Source organism: Salmo salar, chromosome 02, assembly GCF_965601325.2.
Source record: "Salmo salar chromosome 02, fSalSal1, whole genome shotgun sequence".
Lineage (NCBI taxonomy): Eukaryota > Metazoa > Chordata > Actinopteri > Salmoniformes > Salmonidae > Salmo > Salmo salar.
The window spans coordinates 3,920,649-3,943,736 of record NC_138292.1 but is presented as its reverse complement, the minus strand read 5'-3'; the positions used below and the strand labels follow the sequence as shown (position 1 = coordinate 3,943,736).

Genomic DNA, 23,088 nt, shown 5'->3' with positions numbered 1-23,088 from the left:
TTGTGTGTGTGTGTGTGTGTGTGTGTGTGTGTGTGTGTGTGTGTGTGTGTGTGTGTGTGTGTGTGTGTGTGTGTGTGTGTGTGTGTGTGTGTGTGTGTGTGTGTGTGTTGCGTGCCATAGAAAACCCCACACTGCTAGCCCTCATTAAAGCTCAACCTCATGGGTCACCAGTTGAACTTTGACCCTGAGCCCATTGTCCCGGACGATTACAGACGTCAAGCGAGTCGCCCAGTCACCCAGCTAACGCCATAGCTCTAAAACTGAAAGGTTTCTAGCCAGGGAGAAAGGGCACAGCATGCGTTTAAACTCCCTAAAAGAAAAGGGTTTAACACATTGACTTATGTGAGGTGTCAGTGTGATTTAATGTCATTTCTTCTGTTAGTAGTTTGCATCATTGACCAATGGATATTGAGATGTAATAACAATAGGCAGTAGTATATCTCTTCTGTGGTAAATCTCTGTTGTGGTTTTGGGTCAGTAGTATATCTCTTCTGTGGTAAATCTCTGTTGTGGTTTTGGTCAGTAGTATATCTCTTCTGTGGTAAATCTCTGTTGTGGTTTTAGTCAGTAGTATATCTCTTCTGTGGTAAATCTCTGTTGTGGTTTTGGTCAGTAGTATATCTCTTCTGTGGTAAATCTCTGTTGTGGTTTTAGTCAGTAGTATATCTCTTCTGTGGTAAATCTCTGTTGTGGTTTTAGTCAGTAGTATATCTCTTCTGTGGTAAATCTCTGTTGTGGTTTTAGGCAGTAGTATATCTCTTCTGTGGTAAATCTCTGTTGTGGTTTTAGTCAGTAGTATATCTCTTCTGTGGTAAATCTCTGTTGTGGTTTTGGGTCAGTAGTATATCTCTTCTGTGGTAAATCTCTGTTGTGGTTTTAGTCAGTAGTAAATCTCTTCTGGTAAATCTCTGTTGTGGTTTTGGGTCAGTAGTATATCTCTTCTGTGGTAAATCTCTGTTGTGGTTTTAGTCAGTAGTAAATCTCTTCTGTGGTAAATCTCTGTTGTGGTTTTAGTCAGTAGTAAATCTCTTCTGTGGTAAATCTCTGTTGTGGTTTTGGGTCAGTAGTATATCTCTTCTGTGGTAAATCTCTGTTGTGGTTTTAGTCAGTAGTAAATCTCTTCTGTGGTAAATCTCTGTTGTGGTTTTGGGTAAGTAGTATATCTCTTCTGTGGTAAATCTCTGTTGTGGTTTTAGTCAGTAGTATATCTCTTCTGTGGTAAATCTCTGTTGTGGTTTTAGTCAGTAGTATATCTCTTCTGTGGTAAATCTCTGTTGTGGTTTTAGTCAGTAGTATATCTCTTCTGTGGTAAATCTCTGTTGTGGTTTTAGTCAGTAGTATATCTCTTCTGTGGTAAATCTCTGTTGTGGTTTTAGTCAGTAGTATATCTCTTCTGTGGTAAATCTCTGTTGTGGTTTTAGTCAGTAGTATATGTCTTCTGTGGTAAATCTCTGTTGTGGTTTTAGTCAGTAGTATATCTCTTCTGTGGTAAATCTCTGTTGTGGTTTTGGGTCAGTAGTAAATCTCTTCTGTGGTAAATCTCTGTTGTGGTTTTAGTCAGTAGTAAATCTCTTCTGTGGTAAATCTCTGTTGTGGTTTTAGTCAGTAGTATATCTCTTCTGTGGTAAATCTCTGTTGTGGTTTTAGTCAGTAGTAAATCTCTTCTGTGGTAAATCTCTGTTGTGGTTTTGGGTCAGTAGTATATCTCTTCTGTGGTAAATCTCTGTTGTGGTTTTGGGTCAGTAGTAAATCTCTTCTGTGGTAAATCTCTGTTGTGGTTTTGGGTCAGTGATTTATCTGGACCAGCAGGCTTTTTCTGTTTTCTCTCTTTTAAAAAGTGAATTTAGTTTGTTTTCTTCTCTGAGATACAAACGACATGGGAGCTGCTCTTTCTGTCTCTCTCTCGCTTTCTCTCTCTCTCCTGTTCTCCGCTCCTCTCTTCTCTCTCCTGTTCTCCTCTCTTCTCTCTCTCTCTCTCTCCTGTTCTCCTCTCTTCTCTCTCTCTCTCTCCTGTTCTCCTCTCTTCTCTCTCTCTCTCTCTCTCCTGTTCTCCTCTCTCCTGTTCTCCTCTCTTCTCTCTCTCTCTCCTGTTCTCCTCTCTCTCTCGCTCTCTCTCCTGTTCTCCTCTCTTCTCTCTCTCTCTCTCTCTCGTCTCTCTCTCTCTCTCTCTCTCTCTCTCTCTCTCTCCTGTTCTCCTCTCTCCTGTTCTCCTATCTTCTCTCTCTCTCTCTCCTGTTCTCCTCTCTCCTGTTCTCCTCTCTTCTCTCTCTCTCTCTCTCTCTCCTGTTCTCCTCTCTACTGTTCTCCTCTCTTCTCTCTCTCTCCTGTTCTCCTCTCTCTCTTCTCTCTCCTGTTCTCTCTTCTCTCTCTCTCTCTCTCTCCTGTTCTCCTCTCTCTCTTCTCTCTCCTGTTCTCCTCTCTTCTCTCTCTCTCTCCTGTTCTCCTCTCTCTCTTCTCTCTCCTGTTCTCTCTTCTCTCTCTCTCTCTCTCTCTCTCCTGTTCTCCTCTCTCCTGTCTTCTCTCTCCAGCAGTCAGGCTGTGGGAAAAAAATAACCTTCAAGTTCTCAGCTTCACATTTTAGCCCCTAAATTGTTTCTCTACCGATTTTGTTTCATTTTTTAAACATCCCAACAGTATCAGTCAATACAGTACAATGTAGTGTTTTGGAGTAGCCTGCACTTTAAGTTTGTGCTCACAACTTTATTTATTTCTGTGTGAACTTGGCGTTTGGCTGGCCTGGCAGGCTTGTTGGACGGTAAACAGACGTGAATAACACGTTTTAGTGTGTAATTGTTCTGCCCCTCGCTGTGCTGTGTTGGATCTCCACACCACCACCGTGCAGTGAAAAGTCAAAGGGATGTGTCCCAATTGGTACCTTATTCCCTTACGTAGTGCACTACTTTTGACCAGAGTCCTATGGGCCCCGGTCAAAAGTAGTGCACTGCATAGTGAATAGGGTGCGATTTGGGGACGCAAACAAGGTCTACCTGCCAGAACTACCCGTCAGAGCTGGGCTTCTCTCACAGGAGCCTGAGCCAAACTCAATGGGAGAACAAGTTAGCATTAGAATTAGCATTAGTGTGAAGAGTGAATGTGAAAACCGGTTAGCATTTGAATGAGCATTTGTGTTAGTACTGGACCCATGTGTTATTATATCTCCATTAGTGGGTTGTTAGTTCTGGACCCATGTGTTATTATATCTCCATTAGTGGGTTGTTAGTTCTGGACCCATGTGTTATTATATCTCCATTAGTGGGTTGTTAGTTCTGGACCCATGTGTTATTATATCTCCATTAGTGGGTTGTTAGTTCTGGACCCATGTGTTATTATATCTCCATTAGTGGGTTGTTAGTTCTGGACCCATGTGTTATTATATCTCCATTAGTGGGTTGTTAGTACTGGACCCATGTGTTATTATATCTCCATTAGTGGGTTGTTAGTTCTGGACCCATGTGTTATTATATCTCCATTAGTGGGTTGTTAGTTCTGGACCCATGTGTTATTATATCTCCATTAGTGGGTTGTTAGTTCTGGACCCATGTGTTATTATATCTCCATTAGTGGGTTGTTAGTTCTATACCCATGTGTTATTATATCTCCATTAGTGGGTTGTTAGTTCTGGACCCATGTGTTATTATATCTCCATTAGTGGGTTGTTAGTTCTGGACCCATGTGTTATTATATCTTGTCTGTGTGTGTGTGTGTGTGTGTGTGTGTGTGTGTGTGTGTGTGTGTGTGTGTGTGTGTGTGTGTGTGTGTGTGTGTGTGTGTGTGTGTGTGTGTGTGTGTGTGTGTGTGTGTGTGTGTGTGTTCTGCTGGGAACCTGTGCCTTCACTTCAGATGTTTGTTTCTACTCTGTTCTGTGTGAATGTTTGATGACGCTCTGGCTCAGGGGCTTGGACTAGCGTACACACACACACACACACACACACACTGGGAGGTGTATAGACTACAGCAGGTCTCCTCATCAGTCCGAGGCTGAACAACGTGTTTCCCCAGCAGCAGCAGCGTCCTCCAGCCAGCCAGCTCATGTCTCTGGATGTTCCTTATGGTGTATGTGTCTTATTGGAACACACACCAGGTGTGAGCACCTGCTCAGGCATCCACCTTTAGTTCAAATGACTAAATAAATCACCCGTTTCTTGTAAGGACAGCAGGTTTTCCACAAACTAGAATTTGTGCTGTGAGCGTCACAGCATCCTGGTTTGTGGTGGTGTTTGTAATTATTGACGACTGGGGGGGTTTTCATACAGGCATCATTCTTTTGTCACAATTTTAAATATATGTATTAAAAAAAAGGCCTTATGTTTGCAGAAGCTTTTTACTCGTATTCAGCATTTTTGAAAAGTAGTTATTGAAATGGCTGACATAAAAAATGTAATACTTTTAACATAGAGTGAAATACAACTTAGAGACCTCAACAGTTCATTAGAGTGACAATTACATGATATAAAACCTCTTCTCTCTTCCTCTCTGACTAGAACCAACAGTTACATGATATAAAACCTCTTCTCTCTTCCTCGCTGACTAGAACCAACAGTTACATGATATAAAACCTCTTCTGTCTCCATGGACCTCTCTTCTCTTCCTCTCCTTCTCTCTGACTAGAACCAACAGTTACATGATATAAAACCTCTTCTCTCTTCCTCTCTGACTAGAACCAACAGTTAGTTACATGATATAAAACCTCTTCTCTCTTCCTCTCTGACTAGAACCAACAGTTACATGATATAAAACCTCTTCTGTCTTCCTCTCTGACTAGAACCAACAGTTACATGATATAAAACCTCTTCTCTCTTCCTCTCTGACTAGAACCAACAGTTACATGATATAAAACCTCTTCTGTCTTCCTCTCTGACTAGAACCAACAGTTACATGATATAAAACCTCTTCTCTCTTCCTCTCTGACTAGAACCAACAGTTACATGATATAAAACCGTTTCTCTCTTCCTCTCTTCCTAGAACCAACAGTTGCATGATATAAAACCTCTTCTCTCTTCCTGGACCTCTCTCTTCTCTTCCTCTTCCTCTCTCTGACTAGAACCAACAGTTACATGATATAAAACCTCTTCTGTCTTCCTGGACCTCTCTCTTCTCTTCCTCTTCCTCTCTCTGACTAGAACCAACAGTTAGATGATATAAAACCTCTTCTGTCTTCCTCTCTGACTAGAACCAACAGTTAGATGATATAAAACCTCTTCTGTCTTCCTCTCAGACTAGAACCAACAGTTACATGATATAAAACCTCTTCTCTCTTCCTCTCTCTGACTAGAACCAACAGTTAGATGATATAAAACCTCTTCTGTCTTCCTGGACCTCTCTCTTCTCTTCCTCTTCCTCTCTCTGACTAGAACCAACAGTTGCATGATATAAAACCTCTTCTGTCTTCCTGGACCTCTCTCTTCTCTTCCTCTTCCTCTCTCTGACTAGAACCAACAGTTACATGATATAAAACCTCTTCTGTCTTCCTGGACCTCTCTCTTCTCTTCCTCTTCCTCTCTCTGACTAGAACCAACAGTGTCTTCTCCTTGTCCCTGGTTCCTGGCTACATGATGAAGAGTCTTAGGTGCAGCACAGCAACACAGATAACAGGAGACATAGATATGTATTGTTTAAGGTTTCCGACTGCAAAAAAACACAGTCTTCCTCTGCCTCTCTTCATCTCTATTTCCTGTCTTTGACTGGAGCCACCAGCTTTCATTTTTCTCCTTGACCCCGGCTCCTACAAGGAACCTACTTGGCCAGGAGTCATGTTCAGTTCTGTACAATCAACAGGAGTCATGTTCAGTACTGAACACAATCAAAAGGAGTCATGTTCAGTACTGAACACAATCAACAGGAGTCATGTTCAGTACTGAACACAATCAACAGGAGTCATGTTCAGTACTGAACACAATCAACAGGAGTCATGTTCAGGACTGTACAATCAACAGGAGTCATGTTCAGGACTGTAACACAATCAACAGGAGTCATGTTCAGGACTGAACACAATCAACAGGAGTCATGTTCAGGACTGAACACAATCAACAGGAGTCATGTTCAGGACTGAACACAATCAACAGGAGTCATGTTCAGGACTGAACACAATCAACAGGAGTCATGTTCAGGACTGAACACAATCAACAGGAGTCATGTTCAGGACTGAACACAATCAACAGGAGTCATGTTCAGTACTGAACACAATCAACAGGAGTCATGTTCAGGACTGAACACAATCAACAGGAGTCATGTTCAGGACTGAACACAATCAACAGGAGTCATGTTCAGGACTGAACACAATCAACAGGAGTCATGTTCAGTACTGAACACAATCAACAGGAGTCATGTTCAGGACTGAACACAATCAACAGGAGTCATGTTCAGTACTGAACACAATCAACAGGAGTCATGTTCAGGACTGAACACAATCAACAGGAGTCATGTTCAGGACTGAACACAATCAACAGGAGTCATGTTCAGTACTGAACACAATCAACAGGAGTCATGTTCAGGACTGAACACAATCAACAGGAGTCATGTTCAGGACTGAACACAATCAACAGGAGTCATGTTCAGGACTGTACAATCAACAGGAGTCATGTTCAGGACTGTACAATCAACAGGAGTCATGTTCAGTACTGAACACAATCAACAGGAGTCATGTTCAGGACTGAACAATCAACAGGAGTCATGTTCAGGACTGTAACACAATCAACAGGATTCTTAGCCTTATATTTTACCAGTATGAACCCAAAGCCACAGTCACGTAGCCTGGTCCCAGATGTGTTTGTGTGTTGTACAGGCTACTGATCTTGAACCAGGCTAACGGGCACAGCGGGTTCAACGATAGGTTCAACTGCCTTCTCTGCACACGTTGGCCAGGTTTCTGTTGGAGAAATGGGAAGATAAACACTCCCCTACCTGTAGATTCACCTCTGGCTGTATCTACATGATTCATTCTACAAGGTTGTCAGATATTGTAGTTTTCTAGGCTCTTCTGCCTCAAGGCAGAAAACAGACAAGCGAGACACGGGGAGCAAATTAGAAACAGGAAAAATCCAGGTAGTTTTAAGATTTCTGTTCTAGTTTGTTTAGACAGTCAGAAAGTTTTCTGTTGCAAGAAACCAAAGTAATTGATAATTGATGTTATGTTCAGCTTTTATAACGAGCCCACACTGTGGTGTTGTGAACTTCCCGTCTTGGAGACATTCTTTTAATCTCCTCCTTGTCAATATTTTATCTGTGTTGTTATCGACAACCAGGCAACTAAAGTCTAACTTTACTTTTTCTCCTCGTCTCAGTGTCAAGTATCTCTGAGGTGATTTGTGAATGTATCCAATCATTACCAAATCTCTCCTCAGATTCCATCCACATGACCGTAGAGTCCTATCACTGAGACCAGGTAGCTTTTAGAGAGCTCCTCTGATGACTTCACCGAGGTTTACCCAACTCATTTAAGGTGGCATCCCAAAAAATGCCGCCCGTAGGGCTCTGGTGAAAAGTAGTGCACTAAATAGGAAGTAGGGTGCCGTTTTGGGACGGCCGCCTTAGTAATTATTGGATGTGTATGGTGACTGACTTCAGCTTTTCTCCTCTCGTTCGATGAGAGCTGTATTCAACCATCCATACAGAGGGTGTTTTCTTATTGCCTAGCCTACTCTGCTGCTCTGAATACATGTTGTTTACCTGTAGTAAGGAGCTTTACTCTGCTGCTCTGAATACATGGTGTTTACCTGTAGTAAGGAGCTTTACTCTGCTGCTCTGAATACATGTTGTTTACCTGTAGTAAGGAGCTTTACTCTGCAGTCTGAATACATGTTGTTTACCTATAGTAAGGAGCTTTACTCTGCAGTCTGAATACATGGTGTTTACCTGTAGTAAGGAGCTTTACTCTGCTGCTGCTCTGAATACATGGTGTTTACCTGTAGTAAGGAGCTTTACTCTGCAGTCTGAATACATGTTGTTTACCTGTAGTAAGGAGCTTTACTCTACTGCTCTGAATACATGGTGTTTACCTGTAGTAAGGAGCTTTACTCTGCAGTCTGAATACATGGTGTTTACCTGTAGTAAGGAGCTTTACTCTGCTGCTGCTCTGAATACATGTTGTTTACCTGTAGTAAGGAGCTTTACTCTGCTCCTCTGAATACATGTTGTTTACCTGTAGTAAGGAGCTTTACTCTGCAGCTCTGAATACATGTTGTTTACCTGTAGTAAGGAGCTTTACTCTGCTGCTCTGAATACATGTTGTTTACCTGTAGTAAGGAGCTTTACTCTGCTGCTCTGAATACATGTTGTTTACCTGTAGTAAGGAGCTTTACTCTGCAGTCTGAATACATGTTGTTTACCTGTAGTAAGGAGCTTTACTCTGCTGCTCTGAATACATGTTGTTTACCTGTAGTAAGGAGCTTTACTCTGCAGTCTGAATACATGTTGTTTACCTGTAGTAAGGAGCTTTACTCTGCAGCTCTGAATACATGTTGTTTACCTGTAGTAAGGAGCTTTACTCTGCAGTCTGAATACATGTTGTTTACCTGTAGTAAGGAGCTTTACTCTGCTGCTCTGAATACATGGTGTTTACCTGTAGTAAGGAGCTTTACTCTGCTGCTGCTCTGAATACATGGTGTTTACCTGTAGTAAGGAGCTTTACTCTGCAGTCTGAATACATGGTGTTTACCTGTAGTAAGGAGCTTTACTCTGCTGCTCTGAATACATGGTGTTTACCTGTAGTAAGGAGCTTTACTCTGCTGCTGCTCTGAATACATGTTGTTTACCTGTAGTAAGGAGCTTTACTCTGCAGTCTGAATACATGTTGTTTACCTGTAGTAAGGAGCTTTACTCTGCTGCTCTGAATACATGTTGTTTACCTGTAGTAAGGAGCTTTACTCTGCTGCTGCTCTGAATACATGTTGTTTACCTGTAGTAAGGAGCTTTACTCTGCTGCTCTGAATACATGTTGTTTACCTGTAGTAAGGAGCTTTACTCTGCTCCTCTGAATACATGGTGTTTACCTGTAGTAAGGAGCTTTACTCTGCTGCTGCTCTGAATACATGTTGTTTACCTGTAGTAAGGAGCTTTACTCTGCAGTCTGAATACATGGTGTTTACCTGTAGTAAGGAGCTTTACTCTGCTGCTCTGAATACATGTTGTTTACCTGTAGTAAGGAGCTTTACTCTGCTGCTCTGAATACATGTTGTTTACCTGTAGTAAGGAGCTTTACTCTGCTGCTGCTCTGAATACATGGTGTTTACCTGTAGTAAGGAGCTTTACTCTGCTGCTCTGAATACATGGTGTTTACCTGTATTAAGGAGCTTTACTCTGCTGCTCTGAATACATGTTGTTTACCTATAGTAAGGAGCTTTACTCTGCAGTCTGAATACATGTTGTTTACCTGTAGTAAGGAGCTTTACTCTGCAGTCTGAATACATGGTGTTTACCTGTAGTAAGGAGCTTTACTCTGCAGTCTGAATACATGGTGTTTACCTGTAGTAAGGAGCTTTACTCTGCAGTCTGAATACATGTTGTTTACCTGTAGTAAGGAGCTTTACTCTGCAGTCTGAATACATGTTGTTTACCTGTAGTAAGGAGCTTTACTCTGCAGTCTGAATACATGGTGTTTACCTGTAGTAAGGAGCTTTACTCTGCTGCTCTGAATACATGGTGTTTACCTGTAGTAAGGAGCTTTACTCTGCTGCTCTGAATACATGGTGTTTACCTGTAGTAAGGAGCTTTACTCTGCTGCTCTGAATACATGTTGTTTACCTGTAGTAAGGAGCTTTACTCTGCTGCTCTGAATACATGGTGTTTACCTGTAGTAAGGAGCTTTACTCTGCTGCTCTGAATACATGGTGTTTACCTGTAGTAAGGAGCTTTACTCTGCTGCTCTGAATACATGTTGTTTACCTGTAGTAAGGAGCTTTACTCTGCTGCTCTGAATACATGTTGTTTACCTGTAGTAAGGAGCTTTACTCTGCTGCTCTGAATACATGTTGTTTACCTGTAGTAAGGAGCTTTACTCTGCAGTCTGAATACATGGTGTTTACCTGTAGTAAGGAGCTTTACTCTGCTGCTCTGAATACATGTTGTTTACCTGTAGTAAGGAGCTTTACTCTGCAGTCTGAATACATGTTGTTTACCTGTAGTAAGGAGCTTTACTCTGCTGCTCTGAATACATGTTGTTTACCTGTAGTAAGGAGCTTTACTCTGCTGCTCTGAATACATGTTGTTTACCTGTAGTAAGGAGCTTTACTCTGCTGCTCTGAATAGATGGTGTTTACCTGTAGTAAGGAGCTTTACTCTGCAGTCTGAATACATGGTGTTTACCTGTAGTAAGGAGCTTTACTCTGCAGTCTGAATACATGTTGTTTACCTGTAGTAAGGAGCTTTACTCTGCAGTCTGAATACATGTTGTTTACCTGTAGTAAGGAGCTTTACTCTGCTGCTCTGAATACATGGTGTTTACCTGTAGTAAGGAGCTTTACTCTGCTGCTGCTCTGAATACATGGTGTTTACCTGTAGTAAGGAGCTTTACTCTGCTGCTCTGAATACATGTTGTTTACCTGTAGTAAGGAGCTTTACTCTGCTGCTCTGAATACATGGTGTTTACCTGTAGTAAGGAGCTTTACTCTGCTGCTCTGAATACATGTTGTTTACCTGTAGTAAGGAGCTTTACTCTGCAGTCTGAATACATGGTGTTTACCTGTAGTAAGGAGCTTTACTCTGCTGCTCTGAATACATGGTGTTTACCTGTAGTAAGGAGCTTTACTCTGCAGTCTGAATACATGGTGTTTACCTGTAGTAAGGAGCTTTACTCTGCTGCTCTGAATACATGTTGTTTACCTGTAGTAAGGAGCTTTACTCTGCAGTCTGAATACATGTTGTTTACCTGTAGTAAGGAGCTTTACTCTGCTGCTCTGAATACATGGTGTTTACCTGTAGTAAGGAGCTTTACTCTGCTGCTGCTCTGAATACATGTTGTTTACCTGTAGTAAGGAGCTTTACTCTGCAGTCTGAATACATGTTGTTTACCTGTAGTAAGGAGCTTTACTCTGCTGCTCTGAATACATGTTGTTTACCTGTAGTAAGGAGCTTTACTCTGCTGCTCTGAATACATGTTGTTTACCTGTAGTAAGGAGCTTTACTCTGCAGTCTGAATACATGTTGTTTACCTGTAGTAAGGAGCTTTACTCTGCTGCTCTGAATACATGTTGTTTACCTGTAGTAAGGAGCTTTACTCTGCAGTCTGAATACATGGTGTTTACCTGTAGTAAGGAGCTTTACTCTGCTGCTCTGAATACATGTTGTTTACCTGTAGTAAGGAGCTTTACTCTGCAGTCTGAATACATGTTGTTTACCTGTAGTAAGGAGCTTTACTCTGCTGCTCTGAATACATGGTGTTTACCTGTAGTAAGGAGCTTTACTCTGCTGCTGCTCTGAATACATGGTGTTTACCTGTAGTAAGGAGCTTTACTCTGCTGCTCTGAATACATGGTGTTTACCTGTAGTAAGGAGCTTTACTCTGCTGCTCTGAATACATGTTGTTTACCTGTAGTAAGGAGCTTTACTCTGCTGTTGCTCTGAATACATGTTGTTTACCTGTAGTAAGGAGCTTTACTCTGCTGCTCTGAATACATGTTGTTTACCTGTAGTAAGGAGCTTTACTCTGCAGTCTGAATACATGTTGTTTACCTGTAGTAAGGAGCTTTACTCTGCTGCTCTGAATACATGTTGTTTACCTGTAGTAAGGAGCTTTACTCTGCTGCTCTGAATACATGGTGTTTACCTGTAGTAAGGAGCTTTACTCTGCTGCTCTGAATACATGTTGTTTACCTGTAGTAAGGAGCTTTACTCTGCAGTCTGAATACATGTTGTTTACCTGTAGTAAGGAGCTTTACTCTGCTGCTCTGAATACATGGTGTTTACCTGTAGTAAGGAGCTTTACTCTGCTGCTGCTCTGAATACATGGTGTTTACCTGTAGTAAGGAGCTTTACTCTGCAGTCTGAATACATGGTGTTTACCTGTAGTAAGGAGCTTTACTCTGCTGCTCTGAATACATGGTGTTTACCTGTAGTAAGGAGCTTTACTCTGCTGCTGCTCTGAATACATGTTGTTTACCTGTAGTAAGGAGCTTTACTCTGCAGTCTGAATACATGTTGTTTACCTGTAGTAAGGAGCTTTACTCTGCAGTCTGAATACATGTTGTTTACCTGTAGTAAGGAGCTTTACTCTGCAGTCTGAATACATGGTGTTTACCTGTAGTAAGGAGCTTTACTCTGCTGCTCTGAATACATGGTGTTTACCTGTAGTAAGGAGCTTTACTCTGCTGCTCTGAATACATGGTGTTTACCTGTAGTAAGGAGCTTTACTCTGCTGCTCTGAATACATGTTGTTTACCTGTAGTAAGGAGCTTTACTCTGCAGTCTGAATACATGTTGTTTACCTGTAGTAAGGAGCTTTACTCTGCTGCTCTGAATACATGTTGTTTACCTGTAGTAAGGAGCTTTACTCTGCTGCTCTGAATACATGTTGTTTACCTGTAGTAAGGAGCTTTACTCTGCTCCTCTGAATACATGGTGTTTACCTGTAGTAAGGAGCTTTACTCTGCAGTCTGAATACATGGTGTTTACCTGTAGTAAGGAGCTTTACTCTGCAGTCTGAATACATGTTGTTTACCTGTAGTAAGGAGCTTTACTCTGCAGTCTGAATACATGTTGTTTACCTGTAGTAAGGAGCTTTACTCTGCTGCGCTCTGAATACATGGTGTTTACCTGTAGTAAGGAGCTTTACTCTGCTGCTCTGAATACATGGTGTTTACCTGTAGTAAGGAGCTTTACTCTGCAGTCTGAATACATGGTGTTTACCTGTAGTAAGGAGCTTTACTCTGCTGCTCTGAATACATGTTGTTTACCTGTAGTAAGGAGCTTTACTCTGCAGTCTGAATACATGTTGTTTACCTGTAGTAAGGAGCTTTACTCTGCTGCTCTGAATACATGGTGTTTACCTGTAGTAAGGAGCTTTACTCTGCTGCTGCTCTGAATACATGTTGTTTACCTGTAGTAAGGAGCTTTACTCTGCAGTCTGAATACATGTTGTTTACCTGTAGTAAGGAGCTTTACTCTGCTGCTCTGAATACATGTTGTTTACCTGTAGTAAGGAGCTTTACTCTGCTGCTCTGAATACATGTTGTTTACCTGTAGTAAGGAGCTTTACTCTGCAGTCTGAATACATGGTGTTTACCTGTAGTAAGGAGCTTTACTCTGCTGCTCTGAATACATGTTGTTTACCTGTAGTAAGGAGCTTTACTCTGCAGTCTGAATACATGGTGTTTACCTGTAGTAAGGAGCTTTACTCTGCTGCTCTGAATACATGTTGTTTACCTGTAGTAAGGAGCTTTACTCTGCAGTCTGAATACATGTTGTTTACCTGTAGTAAGGAGCTTTACTCTGCTGCTCTGAATACATGTTGTTTACCTGTAGTAAGGAGCTTTACTCTGCTGCTCTGAATACATGGTGTTTACCTGTAGTAAGGAGCTTTACTCTGCTGCTGCTCTGAATACATGGTGTTTACCTGTAGTAAGGAGCTTTACTCTGCTGCTCTGAATACATGGTGTTTACCTGTAGTAAGGAGCTTTACTCTGCTGCTCTGAATACATGTTGTTTACCTGTAGTAAGGAGCTTTACTCTGCTGTTGCTCTGAATACATGTTGTTTACCTGTAGTAAGGAGCTTTACTCTGCTGCTCTGAATACATGTTGTTTACCTGTAGTAAGGAGCTTTACTCTGCAGTCTGAATACATGTTGTTTACCTGTAGTAAGGAGCTTTACTCTGCAGTCTGAATACATGTTGTTTACCTGTAGTAAGGAGCTTTACTCTGCAGTCTGAATACATGTTGTTTACCTGTAGTAAGGAGCTTTACTCTGCTGCTGCTCTGAATACATGTTGTTTACCTGTAGTAAGGAGTTGTGTCTGTAATGGTATGTATGTGTCCTTCAGGTATAGTGGGTGTATAGATGTGGTGCTCTGGTCCTTCAGGTATAGTGGGTGTATAGATGCTCTGGTCCTTCAGGTATAGTGGGTGTATAGATGCTCTGGTCCTTCAGGTATAGTGGGTGTATAGATGCTCTGGTCCTTCAGGTATAGTGGGTGTATAGATGCTCTGGTCCTTCAGGTATAGTGGGTGTATAGATGTGGTGCTCTGGTCCTTCAGGTATAGTGGGTGTATAGATGCTCTGGTCCTTCAGGTATAGTGGGTGTATAGATGCTCTGGTCCTTCAGGTATAGTGGGTGTATAGATGTGGTGCTCTGGTCCTTCAGGTATAGTGGGTTTATAGATGCTCTGGTCCTTCAGGTATAGTGGGTGTATAGATGCTCTGGTCCTTCAGGTATAGTGGGTGTATAGATGCTCTGGTCCTTCAGGTATAGTGGGTGTATAGATGCTCTGGTCCTTCAGGTATAGTGGGTGTATAGATGCTCTGGTCCTTCAGGTATAGTGGGTGTATAGATGCTCTGGTCCTTCAGGTATAGTGGGTGTATAGATGCTCTGGTCCTTCAGGTATAGTGGGTGTATAGATGTGGTGCTCTGGTCCTTCAGGTATAGTGGGTTTATAGATGCTCTGGTCCTTCAGGTATAGTGGGTGTATAGATGCTCTGGTCCTTCAGGTATAGTGGGTGTATAGATGCTCTGGTCCTTCAGGTATAGTGGGTGTATAGATGCTCTGGTCCTTCAGGTATAGTGGGTGTATAGATGCTCTGGTCCTTCAGGTATAGTGGGTGTATAAATGCTCTGGTCCTTCAGGTATAGTGGGTGTATAGATGCTCTGGTCCTTCAGGTATAGTGGGTGTATAGATGCTCTGGTCCTTCAGGTATAGTGGGTGTATAGATGTGGTGCTCTGGTCCTTCAGGTATAGTGGGTGTATAGATGCTCTGGTCCTTCAGGTATAGTGGGTGTATAGATGCTCTGGTCCTTCAGGTATAGTGGGTGTATAGATGCTCTGGTCCTTCAGGTATAGTGGGTGTATAGATGCTCTGGTCCTTCAGGTATAGTGGGTGTATAAATGTGGTGCTCTGGTCCTTCAGGTATAGTGGGTGTATAGATGTTGGGTGTATAAATGTATTAGTGTTGTATTGGCCATCAGTTGTCTGTTGGTGTTCCTCATGCAGTCTCTCTCTGTCCAATACTCTCCCTGTAATGTCAGACAGACTTTTAACGTTGGCACGGACAGCCTTTTCCATGTTCCCCTTTGTGTTGCTTGGCATTCTGGGCAGGGTGACAGGAGGTGGAGGAGCAGGCTGTGTGTTTTAATGAGCCTTGAAACCAGGGGAGAGACACACACACAACCAGGGGAGTGACGATGAGAGGAGCTCCTGCCTGTCATCGAGCCTCCTCTCTTCTCCTTTTCCTCCTCTTCTTCTTCTCCTATTCTCTCCTCCTATTCTCTTCTTCTCCTATTCTCTTCTTCTCCTATTCTCTTCTTCTCCTCCTCTCTTCTTCTCCTATTCTCTTCTTCTTCTCCAATTCTCTTCTTCTCCTATTCTCTTCTTCTCCTCCTCTCTTCTTCTCCTCCTCTCTTCTTCTCCTATTCTCTTCTTCTTCTCCTCTATTCTTCTCCTATTATTTTCTCCTATTCTCTTCTTCTTCGCCTCCTCTCTTCTCCTCTTCGGCTCCTCTCCTCTATCTCCTCCTCTTCTCTATCGCCTCCTTTTCAACTTGCCTTTTCATCGGTCTCTCTTTTTGCCAGCCCCTATTGGGGAGGGGGGGGGGGGGGGGGGGAGATTGTAAGGAGGTGGTTGAGGAGAGGGGGATGGGAAGGGGGGAGAGTAGGGAGGAGTGGAGGGGTAAGGGGAGGGGTAAGGAGGGGGGGGAGACCAAAACAACAAGCAGCTTTCACGGGGCATCTTTTAGTCTGCTCTCTCAAAAGGACAGCTGCTCCCCAAACCACTTCTGGAAATAAAGTGAAAGCAATTAAGATATGATAAAGAGCTCTCTCTCTCTCTCTCTCTCTCTCTCTCTCTCTCTCTCTCGCTCTCGCTCTCTTTCTCTCTCTCTCTTTCTATCTAAGCATTAGGTATTTTTCCTTTGGAAGACAGAAGCACGGAGGCCCTTATAGACAATGGACATGCATATTGGAAGTCTGTCTGAGACTTAATAGGACGAGTGCAGGCCTCTCTCGTGTGTGTGTGTGTGTGTGTGTGTGTGTGTGTGTGTGTGTGTGTGTGTGTGTGTGTGTGTGTGTGTGTGTGTGTGTGTGTGTGTGTGTGTGTGTGTGTGTGTGTGTGTGTGTGTGTGTGCCCGTGTGTGTGTGTGTGTGTGTGTGTGTGCCCGTGTGTGTGTGCCCGTGTGTGTGTGTCCCGTGTGATTTAACACCAACATTCTGTAGAAAATTTGACGATTCTCCTTCCTTCAACATCCCCGGTCTCCATGGCAACCAGTTTCGAAGCAATTAGCTCGCTATCAGGAACTCTACATTCCTTAATTGGTTCATCACAGATGATATTAACTATAGAAGCCACATCATGGATTCTTTTTTCATTTCATTTACTACACTAACAGATACTATTAAAACAAACTGACATGAGATAACGTCCTCTATTCTCTTTGAGGATTTGTTCCTTGTTTGATCTGTGTGTCTTTGGCAGAATGATTGGTAGTGTATGTGTGTTGGGTTGGTGACAGCCCTGGACACGTTGGTTTCTGCCTGTTGTAGCTAGTCCTCTCTCTTTCTATGTCATCTAATTAGCACATCTTCATGATGGGAACATATTCTCTTTCTGTGGGTGTGAAGAGACAGAGAGAGAGAGAGAGACATTAAAAAACATCCAATTTCAGAACTTCGTTTGTGAGGTTTCGTTAAAATAGCACCTTTTTTACGGGCTAATAAAAGAGATGTATTTATGCTGTGATCGCTAGACATTAAACAGCCTTGGGCTCAGATGGCACCCTATTCAGACATTAAACAGCCTTGATCTCAGATGGCACCCTATTCAGACATTAAACAGCCTTGATCTCAGATGGCACCCTATTCAGACATTAAACAGCCTTGGGCTCAGATGGCACCCTATTCAGACATTAAACAGCCTTGATCTCAGATGGCACCCTATTCAGACATTAAACAGCATTGGGCTCAGATGGCACCCTATTCAGACATTAAACAGCCTTGATCTCAGATGGCACCCTATTCAGACATTAAACAGCCTTGATCTCAGATGGCACCCTATTCAGACATTAAACAGCCTTGATCTCAGATGGCACCCTATTCAGACATTAAACAGCCTTGATCTCAGATGGCACCCTAGTCATGTTCCAGTTGAGATAGTCCTGGTCTGAGTCCAGTCATGTTCCAGTTGAGACAGTCCTGGTCTGAGTCCAGTCATGTTCCAGTTGAGACAGTCCTGGTCTGAGTCCAGTCATGTTCCAGTTGAGACAGTCCTGGTCTGAGTCCAGTCATGTTCCAGTTGAGACAGTCCTGGTCTGAGTCCAGTCATGTTCCAGTTGAGACAGTCCTGGTCTGAGTCCAGTCATGTTCCAGTTGAGACAGTCCTGGTCTGAGTCCAGTCATGTTCCAGTTGAGACAGTCCTGGTCTGAGTCCAGTCATGTTCCAGTTGAGACAGTCCTGGTCTGAGTCCAGTCATGTTCCAGTTGAGATAGTCCTGGTCTGAGTCCAGTTGAAATACTGTAGTCTCACTCTGCGTTTGTTCTCTCTCCTTATCATGTATAACATGAGCTTTGTATCAACTGTGGATAAAATAATGTTGTGTTAAAAGTGCCAGTCTTTCTTGTCTTTCAGATTGGGGAGACCCAGCAGGTGCTTGTGACTGAGGAGTCCTTTGACGCCCAGTACTATGTGGCTCACAACAAATATTATGAGCAGGTAAGACACAGTGTTTCCTTCAACTCCCCCTGCTACACCCCAGACAGGCATTTCACTACAGTTGAAGACCAGAACAGATCACATTAGAAGGTTTATATAGATGTAGTTTATAGAAGTCTGCTTATACACAACATCACCATGGAAACAATAGGTTTAACTGTCTGTACTGTTATACATGACATCACCATGGAAACAATAGGTTTGACTGTCTGTACTGTTATACACGACATCACCATGGAAACATTAGGTTTGAATGTCTGTACTGTTATACACGACATCACCATGGAAACATTAGGTTTGACTGTCTGTACTGTTATACACGACATCACCATGGAAACATTAGGTTTGACTGTCTGTACTGTTATACACGACATCACCATGGAAACATTAGGTTTGACTGTCTGTACTGTTATACACGACATCACCATGGAAACATTAGGTTTGACTGTCTGTACTGTTATACACGACATCACCATGGAAACAATAGGTTTAACTGTCTGTACTGTTATACACGACATCACCATGGAAACATTAGGTTTGACTGTCTGTACTGTTATACACGACATCACCATGGAAACATTAGGTTTGACTGTCTGTACTGTTATACACGACATCACCATGGAAACATTAGGTTTGACTGTCTGTACTGTTATACACGACATCACCATGGAAACAATAGGTTTAACTGTCTGTACTGTTATACACGACATCACCATGGAAACATTAGGTTTGACTGTCTGTACTGTTATACACGACATCACCATGGAAACAATAGGTTTAACTGTCTGTACTGTTATACACGACATCACCATGGAAACATTAGGTTTGACTGTCTGTACTGTTATACACGACATCACCATGGAAACATTAGGTTTGACTGTCTGTACTGTTATACACGACATCACCATGGAAACATTAGGTTTGACTGTCTGTACTGTTATACACGACATCACCATGGAAACAATAGGTTTAACTGTCTGTACTGTTATACACGACATCACCATGGAAACATTAGGTTTGACTGTCTGTACTGTTATACACGACATCACCATGGAAACAATAGGTTTAACTGTCTGTACTGTTATACACGACATCACCATGGAAACATTTGGTTTGACTGTCCGTCCTCTTTATGCTCTTATCACAGAGAAATTACCAACCGGAATAACACGTTGGCTTTTATACAGGTGGCTACCACAGGTTAGCTTGTAATGCAGGTGGTTACCCCAGGTTAGCTTAGCTTGTAATGCAGGGGGTTACCCCAGGTTAGCTTAGCTTGTAATGCAGGTGGTTACCCCAGGTTAGCTTAGCTTGTAATGCAGGTGGTTACCCCAGGTTAGCTTAGCTTGTAATGTAGGTGGTTACCCCAGGTTAGATTAGTCTGTGTGGGGTTAGATTGTAATGCAGGTAGTAGATTAGTCTGTGTGTGGTTAGCTTGTAATGTAGGTGGTTACCCCAGGTTAGCTTAGCTTGTAATGCAGGTGGTTACCCCAGGTTAGCTTAGCTTGTAATGCAGGTGGTTATCCCAGGTTAGCTTAGCTTGTAATGCAGGGGGTTACCCCAGGTTAGCTTAGCTTGTAATGCAGGTGGTTACCCCAGGTTAGCTTAGCTTGTAATGCAGGTGGTTACATCAGGTTAGCTTAGCTTGTAATGTAGGTGGTTACCCCAGGTTAGCTTAGCTTGTAATGCAGGTGGTTACCCCAGGTTAGCTTAGCTTGTAATGTAGGTGGTTACCCCAGGTTAGCTTAGCTTGTAATGCAGGTGGTTACCCCAGGTTAGCTTAGCTTGTAATGCAGGTGGTTACCCCAGGTTAGCTTAGCTTGTAATGCAGGTGGTTACATCAGGTTAGCTTAGCTTGTAATGCAGGTGGTTACCCCAGGTTAGCTTAGCTTGTAATGCAGGTGGTTACATCAGGTTAGCTTAGCTTGTAATGCAGGTGGTTACCCCAGGTTAGCTTAGCTTGTAATGCAGGTGGTTACCCTTGGTTAGCTTAGCTTGTAATGCAGGTGGTTACCCTTGGTTAGCTTAGCTTGTAATGCAGGTGGTTACATCAGGTTAGCTTAGCTTGTAATGCAGGTGGTTACCCCAGGTTAGCTTAGCTTGTAATGCAGGTGGTTATCCCAGGTTAGCTTAGCTTATAATGCAGGTGGTTACCCTTGGTTAGCTTAGCTTGTAATGCAGGTGGTTACCCCAGGTTAGCTTAGCTTGTAATGCAGGTGGTTACATCAGGTTAGCTTAGCTTGTAATGCAGGTGGTTACCCCAGGTTAGCTTAGCTTGTAATGCAGGTGGTTACATCAGGTTAGCTTAGCTTGTAATGCAGGTGGTTACCCCAGGTTAGCTTAGCTTGTAATGCAGGTGGTTACCCTTGGTTAGCTTAGCTTGTAATGCAGGTGGTTACCCTTGGTTAGCTTAGCTTGTAATGCAGGTGGTTACCTCAGGTTAGCTTAGCTTGTAATGCAGGTGGTTACCCCAGGTTAGCTCAGCTTGTAATGCAGGTGGTTACCCCAGTTTAGCTTAGCTTGTAATGTAGGTGGTTACCCCAGGTTAGCTTAGCTTGTAATGCAGGTGGTTACCCCAGGTTAGCTTAGCTTGTAATGTAGGTGGTTACCCCAGGTTAGCTTAGCTTGTAATGCAGGTGGTTACCCCAGGTTAGCTTAGCTTGTAATGCAGGTGGTTACCCCAGGTTAGCTTAGCTTGTAATGCAGGTGGTTACCCCAGGTTAGCTTAGCTTGTAATGCAGGTGGTTACCCCAGGTTAGCTTAGCTTGTAATGCAGGTGGTTATCCCAGGTTAGCTTAGCTTATAATGCAGGTGGTTACCCTTGGTTAGCTTAGCTTGTAATGCAGGTGGTTACCCCAGGTTAGCTTAGCTTGTAATGCAGGTGGTTACATCAGGTTAGCTTAGCTTGTAATGCAGGTGGTTACCCCAGGTTAGCTTAGCTTGTAATGCAGGTGGTTACATCAGGTTAGCTTAGCTTGTAATGCAGGTGGTTACCCCAGGTTAGCTTAGCTTGTAATGCAGGTGGTTACCCTTGGTTAACTTAGCTTGTAATGCAGGTGGTTACCCTTGGTTAGCTTAGCTTGTAATGCAGGTGGTTACCTCAGGTTAGCTTAGCTTGTAATGCAGGTGGTTACCCCAGGTTAGCTCAGCTTGTAATGCAGGTGGTTACCCCAGTTTAGCTTAGCTTGTAATGTAGGTGGTTACCCCAGGTTAGCTTAGCTTGTAATGCAGGTGGTTACCCCAGGTTAGCTTAGCTTGTAATGTAGGTGGTTACCCCAGGTTAGCTTAGCTTGTAATGCAGGTGGTTACCCCAGGTTAGCTTAGCTTGTAATGCAGGTGGTTACCCCAGGTTAGCTTAGCTTGTAATCAATCACCCTCCAGTCCTCCGTTTTGGCAACTGATAATAAGACTAATCTCCTGCTTATAATGTGCAAACATTCAGTCCAGCCTTCATCCTTCCAGCCTTCATCCTTCCAGCCTTTAGCCACATTCCAGCTGAAAATCCCACAGCACACTGCTGCACATGGCTTCAAAGCTTCCCTCCCTCCCTGTAAAAAAAATAACTTTCAAACATCCCTTCAAATAAATCAATTTACTCCTGTGTTAACAATCATCAAAACCATGTTTGAAGTTGTGCATTTTAAAAAGGGACGGGAAGAGAGCAGTGATACTTGTTCTCCCAGCTGGTCTTGTCTCTGGGCTATAAATGTAGTTACAACTGTCATCTAGTTTCTGTAGCTCCAGGTAGAATGTTGGTAGTTTGATCTTAGTCAAAGGGTTTTCCAAACCCACCCACCCCTCCAAAGGGATTTTTTTTTGGCATGCCCATCCTAAATCAGGGGCTGTCTAGAGGGCTGAGTACACAGTGACCGGTCTCTAGAAGTGCTGTTTTACTCTGCTTCTCTCCGAGGCAGCTGGAAACACATCTTTCTGTAACACACTGTGTGAATGGATGGATTCATATTCAACCATTACACCATAAAACCATGAGCCAACGCTTACAGCCCCATCCCTGACACCACATCACAGCATCCCGCTCTCTCTCTGTCTCTTTCTCTCTCTCTCTTTCTCTCTGTGTGTGTCTGTCTCTCTTTCTCTCTCTCTATTTCTCTCTGTGTCTCTCTTTCTCTATTCCTCTCTCTCTATCCCGCTCTCCCGCATTCTCTGTCTCTCTCTTTCTCTCTCTATTCCTCTCTCTCTATCCCGCTCTCTCGCTTTCTCTCTGTCTCTCTCTTTCGCTGTCTCTCGCTCTCTGTGTCTGTCTGTCTCTCTCTCTTTTTCTCTGTCTGTCTCTCTTTCTCTTTCTCTTTCTCTGTCTCTCTGTCTCTCTCTTTCTCTCTGTCTCTCTCTTTCTCTGTCTCTCTGTCGCTCTCTCTTTCTCTGTCTCTCTCTCTCTCTCTCTCCGTCTCCGTCTCTGTCTGTCTCGGTCTCTTGTTGTTTTCTGAGGCTGTTAAAAGGTACCACCACCACTCCTCCTGTCCTTGTATATTCTACAGACTGTGGTTCAGGGGAATATACACTCACCGGACAGTTTATTAGGTACACCCATCTAGTACCGGGTTGGACTCCCCTTTGCCTCCAGAACAGCCTACATTCTTCGGGGAATCCCAACTCTGCCATCAGCATGACGCAATAAGAAGCGGGATTCGTAAGACCAGGCGATGTTTTTCCTCTCCTCAGTTGTCCAGTGTTGGTGATGGCCAGCCCACTGGAGACACTTCTTGTTTTTAGCTGATAGGAGTGGAACCCAGTGTGGTAACTGCAATAGTCGCCCCTCCGTGACAAAATTCGACCACTGTTGTACTGTGCTGTTATTTGTCTGTTTGTGGCCCGTCTGTTAGCTTGCACGGTTCTTAGCCTTCTCCTTCCACCTCTCTCATCAACGAGCTGTTTTACAGAACTGCAGCTGATTGGATGTTTTGTGTTTGTCTCTCCGTTCTCTGTAAACTCTAGACATTGTCGTGTGTGAAAAGCCCAGGAATGCTTCCATTTCTGAGACACTGGATCCGACTCGCCTGGCACCCACGATCATACCGCGCTCAAAGTCGCTTAGGTCACTGGTTCTGCCCATTCTAACGTTCAATCTAACAGTAACTGAATGCCTTGATGCCTGTCTGCCTGCTTTATATAGCACGCCACGGCCACTTGACTTGTAGGAGTGATCCATTTTTGCGAACGGTGAGTGTACATATGTCTCAGAGCTAGTGGAGTCTGGAGCTGAGGTATTAGATGTGTCCCTTTGC

At 43.2% G+C, this 23,088-nt stretch overlaps 1 protein-coding gene across 3 annotated transcripts in view; it reads left to right on the top strand.

The window, feature by feature from the left end:
• Positions 1–23,088, top strand: part of LOC106597444 (threonylcarbamoyladenosine tRNA methylthiotransferase) — an 811,125-nt gene that overhangs the window by 743,836 nt on the left and 44,201 nt on the right. For all 3 annotated transcript variants that reach the window (XM_082959157.1, XM_082959161.1, XM_082959159.1), the window contains exon 13: positions 17,762–17,845. In XM_082959157.1, the coding sequence (XP_082815283.1) occupies positions 17,762–17,845 (84 nt within the window). The remainder of the gene's footprint in view (positions 1–17,761; positions 17,846–23,088) is intronic.